Source organism: Ostrea edulis, chromosome 2, assembly GCF_947568905.1.
Source record: "Ostrea edulis chromosome 2, xbOstEdul1.1, whole genome shotgun sequence".
NCBI lineage: Eukaryota > Metazoa > Mollusca > Bivalvia > Ostreida > Ostreidae > Ostrea > Ostrea edulis.
In genome coordinates this window covers 24,611,789-24,625,217 of record NC_079165.1, presented here as the reverse complement: position 1 = coordinate 24,625,217, position 13,429 = coordinate 24,611,789, and the positions used below count along the sequence as shown (strand labels likewise).

The window sequence follows — 13,429 nt, the reverse complement described above, 5'->3', positions numbered from 1 at the left end:
AAACATATACCTATGTCACAATTTTGATTCGAGATAAGAAACTCTCCTCGTTTTCAAACTGAACCTTGACATGTGAAAAAGAAACACAAACGAGAAATAGCTTTATTCATAAAAATCCACTTGACTTTACACAAACAGCATTCACACACTATACACTCACTAACACACGTACTCAAAATACATATTATATGGCAACACAACAATCTATACTTTCCTTTGATACACAGTCTATTTCACATAAACCCAGACCAGTTTAAGTAGAACGTTCATAGGTTCACATTACGATGCGCACATATGGTAAGGAAACTTGCACATATTCTACAATACTTCTTTATGTCACCATTTGGGATCCCGTAGATGTAATATGTTTTACGGAACTTTCTTATGTCTCATTCAGGTGTGATACGCTGATACATGTAGAACTAGATTTTAATGTTACTTGTAGTACAGGAACACTCACATTTACAAGTAGAAAGAACAAGTGCATGGGTTTAGTGAATCGCCTCAACGAGTACACATCAGAGGTCACTTATAATTGTTCATGATCGGGTTATAGTCGGGATTTCTACATATACAAATACATCTTAACTCTATAATAACATTGATCTAATGAATAAGAAGAATATACGTGATTTTGCATATATACAGAATATCCACACAGAGAAAATTATATAAAAAAGAGACTTACTGTCAATCCACACAGAAAAACGGCACCAACACACAGTACAGTTCCATGACCACATAAGATAGTTAAATGACATACATATAAATATATACATTTATTTGGGCTACATTCTGTTTAAACATGGACTTTTTTCAGCAATCATTTGATTACATGTACTGAATACATGTATCTTGTCCATCTTGTAATACCTCACTGCACTGGTCTAAAAGTGCAGGTGTGATTATTGATGGGTGTTAGGTAATTGCCATTCTTATCGAGGGTAAACCCTATCAAATCTGATCATTCGTTGTTGAAAAGCAGTGGCATATAACATTATGCTGAATTGGCATTGTAACAGTGGTTTTAACCTGTTCTTTAGGATTTTCAGGTAATAAGCAGGGGTGGCATTATAACCGGGGTGGGGATAATTAATATAGATGATCCATTAAAATAATTTTAAATCTCATTTTAATGTTTAATACACAAGAAAGGAAGTAATGTACAAAACTGTTGACTTACTGCTAGTTTGTGTTTGCCAATCAAATAAACATAAGACAACCAAGCTATCCCTGCATTTACAAACTTCTGTTTATTTGCAAGCAGGAGAATTTTGGCCAGATTTGGTTTATATTCTCTCTGTTCGGCAGTCACGCTCTCTTCTTTAAATGGAGTTACTGGTTGCAGACATATGTACTCCTTGTCCATCAGAAGGTCCTCATATTCCTTCAACGTCTTAGGATATAGCGGGTCTTTCTCAAACTCTTGAATAACTTTACTTATGTAGTCCTTCGTGTTCGACAACGTTGGAGTACCATTTTTACCCGTAGACTAAAAATAGAATGAGATATCTACATTTGTTAATGTTTAGCTTTAAACAACACCAGACAACAGAGACATGCCCTATTGTATTGTCATACACTGGGGTCAAGACCATGTGATGCAGTTGTAACATTATTTCTTGACATTCTGTAAAATTTAAAACTATCAATGTTGTTCCATATCAGTTACAAATAAAAGAAACAAGTAATCATTTTTTAACATCTATAATACACACTTGATTAATCTGATTACACTCAGCTCCTCAAGTCAAATCCTTTCCTAAAAAGAGCGGATTAAGGAACCGATTTTAATGAGATAGCAAAGTATAAATGCTTGATAAGATTTTGACAATGTGACCAACTGCATTTATAGTGTATACATGTACAATGTACATACAGATGTTACATTCAAAGGCTGAATAAATATGTTGATTGCCTCATTACGTTATAAGTCGAACAACGATATAAATTGTTATAAAATATTTTCATTCGTCCATTTCATGAAACATATTTCAAAAGAAATATAGAAATATATGTATATATATATATTATTTGCCAAGTTTGACTCCGCCCTGATGCCAGAACATCTACCCCTGGGATCATAAAATTTACAATTTTGGTAGAGGCCTCTACACGACTAGTTTAGTCAGTTTTTCGTAAAGATAAAAATATGAAGATAACGAACAATGATCGATCTCAATATTCCTATAAGGAATACAAAATTAAGAGTTGGGCAAACACTGACCCCTGGGTATACCAGAGGTGGGATCAGGTGATTGGAAGAGTAAACATCCTTGATCAGGTAAACGGAGTATGTAAATATACTGTGTTAGAGAAGATGCTTGACAATTTTTGTTCCGCCCTTAAAACATCTGTGTTGCAAAGGTCCTGGAATTTACAATCACGTCCCCTTGTCCCAAAGATGCTTTATAGCAAATTTGAAAATAATTAAAAGATTAGCTATCACACACGACATATGCAGATCAGGCAGCCTAAAGAATCGTTCCTACGATTTACTAAATTGCACAATGTAATTAACATTGTCCAGGCGCGGATCTAGAACATTTACAAAGGGGTGGGGGTTCAGAACCAGAGGATTAAGTTGTTGATATCATATTATTTTGTACTTTTCTTTATCGTCGGCATATGGTTTTATGGATTAGCTAACAAATAAAAGAACACTTTAAACAGACGTACTGAAGGTACTGAGAAGCACTAGGCTTGGCTTGTAATGATGCTGTATGGATATACAAATTACAATAGTACTATTAACCTATCAAAACAACATTTTCAATAATTTGCTGCATTAAAGGATAGAATAAAATATTGAAAGTTTGGAACACTTTTCTAAGCAAATATAAATGCATGCTATACTAGTATTTAAGATGGGGATTTTCTTATGAAATATGTTTCATGAAATGGACGAATGAAAATATTTTATAACAATTTATATCGTTGTTCGACTTATAACGTAATGGGACTTAAATGAATGGAATAACCGCATTTTGCAGTCTTATACATATTATGCATAAAACGTTTGCTAGAATAAATTGCAAACTTGTTTTGACATGTAAAAGATACTACTTTTTATCAAATGACATCTAAGAAGAAAAGTATTTGTTTTCTCCTTAACACAAAGTTGCCTCACAATACCACTCAGAGGAACATTAAAAATCATGAGGTGAAATGATGGTATCCGCCATAAGGACAAAGTTACAAAACATTATCAGAAGTGTATATCTCAATAATCTCATAACTGTTATCAAATTATCCCAAAAGAATTTTAATTCATCCTATGAAATGTTAGAAATATGTCTCATCATATCATCTCAATCAAATCTAATTGTATTTCTCGACAATCTCAAGAACGTTCTCAAATAATTTCGAAAACAATTCTAATTCAATTGATAAATTCCTATATATTTGCCTTATAGCATTCCTAACCTCTCTCTCTCTCTCTCTCTCTCTCTCTCTCTCTCTCTCTCTGAAATCGGGCAAATACATTAATTACATCAATATCAAATCAAAATTTAAGGAATTATATTTACAAGCGGTAAAACATTTCTTCTTGAAATATTCTGCACCGTAAATTGATTAAGATTAGGTAAATGCATAAAAGTGAGAAAGTGTTTCACAAAAATATTGTAATTGCTCACTGTGACAGCAATACTAATGGGCAGAGAATAGAAAGAATATGTTATCAAATGGCGATCACTTTTCACAAGAAAAAAGAGAGCAAAACCAACAGCTGAAGAACAGAGCAATTGTAATCTTACCTTTTCAATGTTGTTTTCAGGAGTGAAAACCTCTTATTAATCGGATAGGCTTATAAAATCATTTTTAAAGGTGAGTACCAGAGAAAACGTAATAAGAATTGAAAAGTTATTTCTTTTTCAGTCTTTTTTTCTTCGGGTTTTTATATTTGTGAAACAATATACTGTCAAAATCGAAGAGGGGGAGGGTTTCAGAAAATGTCAAATCCGGGGAAATGGATAGTATACAGAAGCGTTTGCTCAAACAATAAGTCATTGTGATGTTAAAATACGTACAAGAATACGCATTTTTAGTACATATATATAACTTATGAAGTATATGAAACGGTGGAACATAAGGACGACTTCCCGTTTTCAATGACATTTCTGCTGCCCTTGTTCATAATACAATAAGCCTTTTGATTTTACAAAATGTTGATCACCCCATAATGTAAACCATGCATACAGTATGTTACGTTCCGTTCCATTTTCCATTCCGAATTTTAGCAACACTCGATGATTGTTTACAAACTTCCAAACCGCGCGATCTCTTCCAACCCACGCGGTTTTTATATCCTACACTACCCGTTTCAAAACGTGTCACAAAACATTTGCTTGACATTGCAGCATAAGAATATTCTATGTACTTTAAAGAAAAATATGATACTGCATTGGTATTTTGACAGACACGCTAATACATAGGGACATTTTTAATCTCTACCCAGAATTATCCTTCCTTACACTATTTGTTCTGCATACTTTATAAATTTGACGATAGGTGTCGTTGATTGGAGGAATTTTGACTACCCTTCTACATATGATAATCGCTGGCGCATGCGCCCAGCGATCAAAATAATTTAAAATGACAACTGAATTTACAACGTTTATTGTGTTCAAAAGTTCAATGTCTGACAACATCCCCACTAAATTTACATATTTTTCAATAGATTTAAATTTAAACTAAATTTGATGAATGTTGAAAATAGTTATAATCAGTGAATGAAAAAGATGTCGGATGACATAAACTTACAGGAGTTTTCAACCCCAACTCCCTTTGTTCCTGCGAAAAAATCATACAATGGACAAATAAATAAACCATTGACTAAATTATTTTGCAGTCGCATTAATTTTATTAATTACAGGATATAGTCCCTTAACTGACACTTACTTACAAGTACAATAAAATATAATAAATCCTTGTATTGGTATTGTGAACTGAGGACCGCAACTGTTGTGCGCCCCCTGTATTAAGGGGGAAATAACTTGCGCTGATTTGTGAAAAATGCATCCCATTTAGAGATCTTTTTATTCAAATAAAAGAATTTGTACCACTTGACTTTCCGAAAAAAGCCAAGATCAGAAATGCTCACGTGTAACGTCACGAAAGAGAAATCATATTTAGCCGAGGCGAAGTACATCGATTGATCGGATAAACGTAGTTTGGTATCGATCGATAGGATAAGCGTAAACTGTGTATAGGCTGCTCTTGACTGGTATTGCGAATTAAGTTGAAATCTTATATAAGACTAGGTGCATTATTGAGATTCCAATAAAACGAGTAGGCTCATTGGGGGCCGTCAGTGAAACTCAAACATTCACAACCACATATATTTCAATTAGTGTTCATAAGTTAACCACCGTAAAATGTCTTAAACATTACCAGAACGGCGTAAAACCGCAATCAATCAACCAATGAATAGTTACTTCGTATGATTAATAATTCCTTTCACTTAGTTCGTTCATCTAAGGATTTGATCGCAATTTCTCTGAATTTTTGCATCCTTCGCGTTGTACCTTTCGGGCGCTTTTAAACATAGGGACTCTTTGGAACGCCTTTTAAATAAATATTTAGTTTTTACACTTCCCAAAATCTTCAACATATATTTCTTGTTTTGATATTATATAAGTCAACCGAATTACTCCTACATGTACATGTATGCAATGTGCATTACCTAAAACTTTAGAAAAGAAAAATTAAATCGTATGTAAAGAATGACTCGGCGCAAGTGAAAGATGAGAATTGTTTTTTTTTTTTTTTTAATATTTCGTGTGAAACTACGACAGAAAACATGTACATGTATTTCTCCGAACTATTCTGGTGCAGTTATGATAGAAAAAATACCCCCTTTCGGTGAATTATTACCGATGCTAGGAATGTTTGATTTTCCCATGCATTTTCATGTTCAATTTTAAGTACGCTTTATCTCTCTATCATTTTCACGAAGTTCGGGTAACTTAATACTGCTGTGGAAATTGTGGCCATTAAAGGCATAGGGTCTTTTATCTCAAAAATGACATCACAATATTTTGCAAAAAGAGCTCCAAAAACAAATTTGTAGTATATATTATGAGTTATCTAAAGCTGCATCACTTTGAAATTGAAGTCATTTTGACGTTTTTGCCCTTTATAAAAATTTTGTCTGGAGAACAATATTTTAAACTGCTACCCCGCTGATTGGTGACTACACACAAACATAAGAGATGCGAATTCAACAGGGTACCAGTTTAGGCAAATGAGAACAGGGCATTATTTTGGAATTATTTTGTAATTACTATCGTATCCAATGTGCTTGTGAACATTCTGAAGAACTTTGTGTGATTTTCTAGTTATGATCTTAATTTTCGCCACCTTTTTATAACATACAAAATTTCACCAATAAGATATCTTAGACCCTATGCCTTTAATGTAAACAATAATACAGACGTCAGAATGTATGCGAGGGGCAGACGTGCGAAAAAAGAAAAGTTGCAAAAGTCAAAACGTATGCAAGACATGAATACCTTGATGAATAGAATGGAAACGATCGAGGCAAGAGCACTAGCTACTATGGCCTTGGAAGTGCTGTTGAACTTGTAAAGGAAGTAGCAGCCCATGTTGTCGTTAGACCTAACCTTGTGGTTTGAAGGAAGACGAATTGTAGAGCTAAACGTTTTGTCTGAAGTCGTGTTATATCTATCTATCTATCTATCTATCTATCTATCTATATATATTCCAATAAATGATTTCTTTTCAAAATTGTCAAATAGTCATGAAAATTCTTCCAATAGGAGGTTCAAAATCGAATACAGTTTCTATCACATTATTTCTATCAATGTATTCCAAAACAGTCACGAAGAATTAACCCCCCCCCCCCCCGCTCCCTGCTTTTTACAATGGACTTTTTTTTTATATTTTGAAATGCAAAGGAATTATACATAAATAAAGAACCCCACCTCCATTATCTTTAACAGTAGTTGATGAAAAGATTTTAAGCTTGAAGGTTATTCAAAAATGTATTTAGCGAAGTATGAGCGTTGATACATGTAATAGTGAAAGACTCCACCCCTTCCCACAAGTAATTATATCGCTTGGATGAGAGAGAGAGAGAGAGAGAGAGAGAGAGAGAGAGAGAGAGAATAAGTCAGTCTATATATGATCATGTATCTGAGGAATCTATAACCCTTGACTTGTGAAGATGCATTTCAACATATAAAAGTGTCGTTTCCTACTATACATGACCTTTAGGTACAAAAACGTAAATCTTTCAAACATAATTTAACAATATTATTGATACCATTGTCAAATCAGCTATACAGTACCATATGTCCGAATGATTATGTAGAACAAGGTTGAAGATGTCACTGACTAAGTGGAGTCACTGGTCACCATTGAATATACTATGTATACAAGTGGACACATCAATCTATATATAACTTTAAGGACACCTACGTCAAAATCATGGTTAGCTTCATCCCTTCATATTTTACAGGAAGTTAAAGTGTAGGTATATGAATAACTTTTAATTACAGTGTTAACAAAAACAATATTCAATTATTCACAGGTTTTTTTTTTTAGCATTTCTTCATCTAGAATCTAAACTATCCTATTTTTTAAGTACCAATTTCCACCCCAAATTCTTAATTTTCCCCTATTTCTGATTATGTAGTTATGTTTAAGCATGCTATTACAATGTATCATTCATTCTATACTCTGTATATATTCTGAAGACTATTGTCCAAAAAATAAAAATAAAAACTAGAGATTGCATTGTTTTTATGAAAAACTAATGTCTACCCAGCACCCCAAATTGGAAGTGCTAAAAATGTAACCTCCTCCCCTTAATGTATATAGGCATTATGAACCCCCAATAACCACATAGGAGAAGTATTCACAAACTATTTTACACCCTCCAAATCTCAGATCCACTATAATTTAAACGAAGACAATTACACCCCCCCCCTCTCCCTACAACATGCACATCTGAAGAAAACAATAGGATCCTCCTGTTTCTACAATATGCACATCTGCAATTCGCATTGAAGTATTGTACAAAATTTCAGTCTATTGGATAAGCCATATAGGAGAAGCGTTCACAAGCTATTTTATTATCCATTTTAAATCGATGTTTACAAATAAACGCGTCACTCTGCCATTTCAAGTGACAGTCACGTGACCAGTTCAAACTTTCAGATCATCGGTGGTCTTGTTTGTGTAAAGCTAAGTGAAGATAACGAACAGTGATCAATCTCATAACTCCTACAAGCAATACAAAATAGATAGTTGGGCAAACGTTACAACAGTACCGTGCTATAAGTTTAATAGAAATAAAAATATCAAAAACCTTTTAGTAATTCGTTGTTTACGCTCTTTCAGCCTTTAAAGTAGACAGTTGCGTATGAGTTAATACATCATGTTGGGATTCCCCTGGCGTGTGTGGGTCTATTTATAGACGTCTAACACTGTATAATTTATGGGATGATTTATTTTTGTACCACAACATATTTACTTTCTAAATAATATTATCACTGTTTTCATTTACATTCAGATGTTTTCAAGCATGTAATGAAGGGAAAGTTAAGAACTTTGCTTTAAAGTAATTATATACAAAAATAATACATGAACATCGGATCATACAGCTTTAACTTTTTATATCCTTATTTTTTTGTTAAAACTATTTGATTTTCCGAATTTTTTAATTATCTTAAAAGAAATATGATGCGTTTCAAATTAATTACTAGGGCCTAATACATATTATTGTGTATTTGATGTATACTTTTATAAGATCCTTTGATTTTTCACTTAGATAAATCAATATCACAATTTAACTTACTATGACAAAAATTGAATGTCCATTATTGTTTCGTATATATTGAAGTTGTACCCTTAACTGATTATTTTACTGAGATAAATTGAAAGTTATACTGTACATAGTGAATTCAGCTCTTTATCGTTATATTGAATACATTTCATGCCAAAATGTGTATAAATCTTATATGTATAATTATTGATGGTGGGTATTGTATGTTTATAAATTATAAAACATGTGTTAATTTCTATATCTGATGTTCTGGGAGATATTAATAGTACAAGGTTTTTGATTGGATTGTGTGATTATAAAGGGTTACACGAACTCGTGTGGAACAGGCAGTTTTTATGTATTCGAGTATAAGAAATTAAAAGCCATTCAAAATTTCGCTGCTCTACGTGCAATTTCTCATGTATACAGAAAGAAATATTCCGTTCTGTATGAAAGGTGAAGACAACGAATAGTGGTCAACTCCCACAATTAATACAAAATAGAGAGTTGGGCAAACATGGATCCCTGGATATACCAAAGGTGGAGGGTCAGATGCCAGGAGGAGCAAGCATCCCCTGTTAACCGGTCACATCCGCCTTGATTAGGTAAACGGAATAACCTGTTCTGATATAAACTTAATGGATACCTAATCATAAGCAAAAATCATAAACATATAACTTATGCGAATTAACATCAGGTCTCTTCATCTCTGACAATGACTGTCTTTACCCATAATTTCCATCTCCTTACTGTTTAAATTTATCTATCTCTTTATTGAAATTGGAAACCATAGAAGGAATAGTATCATGGTATATCTTCAGAATATTTATTAAGCATATTTTCCCCATGTTTGCTTTGATTATTTTCCAACTAAGGCTATTTATGCCAGTGTCTCGCTTTGGGATGATGTTAATGAGATCCAAATTAAGTGTATTGATGTTTGTATCCCAAATATTCCTTGCAAACAGAGTTTACATTATTACATAGCAATGGTAAAAATACTCTTACCGTGCTGTGTTTCTCCAGCATAACTCTGCCTGACACAGGTAACTGAATATCCTTTCCCACATCTACCTTAAATATCATCCGACGTGTAAGTATACTGTAAAATATACACCATGAAATATTCTTTATTGGGTTTTTTATTCTCTCCCTTGAAATATTATTGTATCGAAGAATTGTTCACTAAGCTAAATTGTATTGTCTTTCATAAAACGATTAAATAGTCCAAGGGAACTTCATGCATGGCCTGATGAAACGATCTTGACATAAATTTAAACCTCGATCTAATTCACAAAATACAATCTGTCATTTGTCAAATACTGTCTGACGTGTTTCATATCACAGCTAACAAATGAGCACAATTCGTGCCAATGGGAATTCCAACAATCTGTTGAAAGACCTGATCACCAAAATTCATGAAGATATTGTCAATGAGGAACTCCTGCATATTTTTTTATTTCAACTTCAGAGTACTTGTGCGTGGAATCAATATCAACTTCAGAGATGCAGAATTTTACCTTTTGAATGCCCCGACGTCAACAGTCCATTTGTTTGGAGAAGCATATTGTGGAAATTCCAGCTCAACCGAGTGATCCATATCCAATAGACCTTCATCAAACTTAATTGTTAGAATGTCTTCAACAGATGTCTTTGCAGCTTCACATTTATCGATGAAATGATCAAGAGTTTGCAGATTTGCCTCGATATCTGTTTTCAAATCTGTCAATCTTCTCAAAGTTTCATTTCTTCTGGTTTCCATTTCATCCAGCAAAGTTTTCATAGCCTCCGTGACTTTGTCTTGTAAGTCCTTCTCAGCATCCATCATCCTTTGACGTTCTTGATCATATATTGCGCTGGCTTTTTCATAAATTCGTTTAAGTTTTTTAATACCAGATTCAAAATTTGGTTGAACGGTTGTCCTCAAAAAGTCAATATCTTTGTCAATATCTACATATTTCGAATGTATAAACTGTTTTAGATCCGTAACTTCGTGTTCCAAGTGTTCTAAATATCCCTTGGTACATATTTGGACATCACAGTTCTTGCAAAATAGCGTTTTGTTTTCGGTTGGATGTGTTGAGCACTGTCTTGGTTTAACATTCCGAGCATCTCTGTATTTATAACGAACAATGGTGTGTCCTTCTACAGATTCAGAACCCAGATGTGGAATGACACAGTTGTTGCACAGACGAACTTCACACTGATTGCAGAAATGCTGAAGAGGTTCAATCTCACAAACTTCACACACTATGATATCCTGACTTGTTGACATGATTTCGGAGACCTGAATATATAAAATCCGGACCAACAATATATAACACTTAAAGCTATAATAATGCTCGTATGATATAAAGTTCATCTGCTTATCTTAAGTTTTTATAACAAAGTCCAAGTTATATGTGAATAATCAATTATTAATTTCAAAAATTTAATTCAAGGGCAATAATTCTGTTTTCATTAATTTCTAAAGCTAGTCTGCAATGCAATAAATCTATTTTATATTTCCCCAGATATTTTGTATATTTTTGTAAAGAAATAGTTTCATGAAATTGTTATCTCGTTATAAATAATTTTTGTGAAATTATGATGATGCTGTTTAAGGAAAATTGCAATTTTCGAACGTTGATATGATTCTGTATGTGTGTCTCGCATCTTAAAAAGTGTGACAACCTAAATATTTTATATGTTAATATTAGTTTTAACTCTAATGAATAAAATAAATACATTTTCTAAAGTATCTAGACATCTATCAGATAATAATGCGAGTATAGAATTACCGTAAACACGAATAAAAATATTTGAATTGTTGAAACAATACATATCCTTTGTACATTCTACAAAACAGCTTATTTTGCAATGTTTGGTAACTCGATGTAAGACATTATCATGTCTATAATCACCACTAATGTAAAACATTATACAGCTCAAAGCGCAAGGCAGAAGAATGGAGATTCACGCCTCGATTCCTCTGTTACAGGATATCATTTAAAAGTATGTCGATCTTTATAATTAGCTGCTATTAACTTTAATTAGATTTAACTGATAAAAACTGTACGTAAGAAAGAAATTCAACTTTCGGTTTGTTCAAAAGACATTTTTGCCTTTTTAATCTCTTATTTCTGCTGTTTTGGGAATGAAGTCCTGTCCATTACATCATTCATATTGTCATCTTCTACAGACGTAGCATATTTTAAAATGACTTTAAAGGTAAAACTGAAGTATTCTTCTCTGAAAGTAATATCCTGGCGCAATTATATTCATGCCCAATTTACAGAAGAGTTCTTAAAAGGACCGTAACCCGAAATGATTTACTGCATATGTTTGTGTAATGAGTTTTTTGAGGGTTTTTTTTTTTGGGGGGGGGAGGAGTTTTGTCAGTTTGAGCAAAGACTAACGATAAGTTGTAGAATAAACAATAACATATTTATTAATTAAATAAATAAATGATATTAATAAAATATGCACACTTACTCCTTTCACTCTCAACACAAATTCAAATGAACAAACAAATGACAATATAGGTATCTGATACAATATAAACACAATTCTCTGTTGGAAAGTCCGATAGTACGTATCAGATGTAAAGCAAATGTACAGGTTTTAACTTTTCAAGTTAAAACAATAATCGAAAGTAGTATAATATAGAGAAATTTCCAAATATTCAATTCTCCTTTTCTGTAATATAATATTCTTTGTTTTCGTATTTCGAGTCACTTTAATTTTTAATGTAACTAATCTGCACTGTGAAGACATTGTTCCGGTTTCCCTCCAACTTGCGATTAGCCTGGTACCCGAGGCCTTCCCATGTTCAAAGAATGAAGGCCAGGCATCCGCTGTCGAATGGATTCTTCCACTGATCAAAATCCACTATGGCGGACTCAATGATAAGTAATGGAATGTATGTAAATGAGCGTATCATGGCTTAATTAGCTGGGTCACTTCTTATTTTATGTCATTAGTTGCCAGAGACAGACCTTAGGAAATGTATAATACTTGGTTTTTCATGTGACACGCTTGTTTGATATAGTCTTATCCCTTTGTTTTCAAGTAAGTAGGTGATTCGTCAACTCCCATATTTTGCACGTGTGTTAAATCAAATCTAACCGTGTCACTTCGTTTTTTCTACTATTGATGGGTTGCATTGGGTTGCTGGCGAAGATATATACTGAGTTTTATGGATGACACGCACCAGTTTTCCTATTTTGAATCGGCAATATATCGAATTTCCTCGACTCGTTTTGACTGGTTATCCTTGTTAAGCAGTATAAATATTATTGTAACTGCTAGCTGTTTATGAGCTATCCTTACATTTTGTAAATATTTGATATTAAAGATGACATGAATTAATAAATATGGTATAATTCTAAATGTCCGCCATATTTCTCTACTAATCTGCCATAATAATTAGTTGGATATTCTATTGTTATATGTATCAGGGTTTGCATGGTATATAAGGGGACGAGTTTTGCTACGCTTCACTTCACATCAGTGTCTTCGATTTACCTGTGCAGGTAGCGTCGACAGGTAACACGTACATCTTCAATACTAATTTATAGGACATCGAGAAGAAATGAAATCACGTTTTTGAAACACCATGCAGTGCTTAAAATTACACTAAACATATCGTACAGTAGT

At 33.2% G+C, this 13,429-nt stretch overlaps 1 protein-coding gene across 1 annotated transcript; it reads right to left on the bottom strand.

Annotated features, from left to right (window-relative positions):
- Window positions 1-88: 88 nt before the first annotated feature.
- Window positions 89-12,099, bottom strand: LOC125679821 (tripartite motif-containing protein 45-like). The gene is made up of 4 exons (XM_056156467.1): window positions 11,896-12,099; window positions 10,312-11,078; window positions 9,800-9,893; window positions 89-1,492 (listed from the first exon to the last, which is right to left on the bottom strand). Exons 2-4 carry the CDS (start codon window positions 11,064-11,066, stop codon window positions 1,133-1,135), a joined length of 1,209 nt encoding a protein of 402 aa, XP_056012442.1. The 5' UTR covers window positions 11,067-11,078; window positions 11,896-12,099; the 3' UTR covers window positions 89-1,132.
- Window positions 12,100-13,429: the final 1,330 nt, after the last annotated feature.

What these genes read in the sequence shown, in the direction of transcription:
- LOC125679821 (XM_056156467.1), bottom strand. Translation starts at nt 11,066, where the DNA reads ATGTCAACAAGTCAGGATATCATAGTGTGTGAAGTTTGTGAGATTGAA. An exon ending in GACGTCGGGGCATTCAAAAG is followed by an intron (nt 9,894 to 10,311) that starts GTAAAATTCTGC and finishes TATATTTTACAG; the next exon opens with TATACTTACACGTCGGATGA. An exon ending in TGCTGGAGAAACACAGCACG is followed by an intron (nt 1,493 to 9,799) that starts GTAAGAGTATTT and finishes TTCTATTTTTAG; the next exon opens with TCTACGGGTAAAAATGGTAC.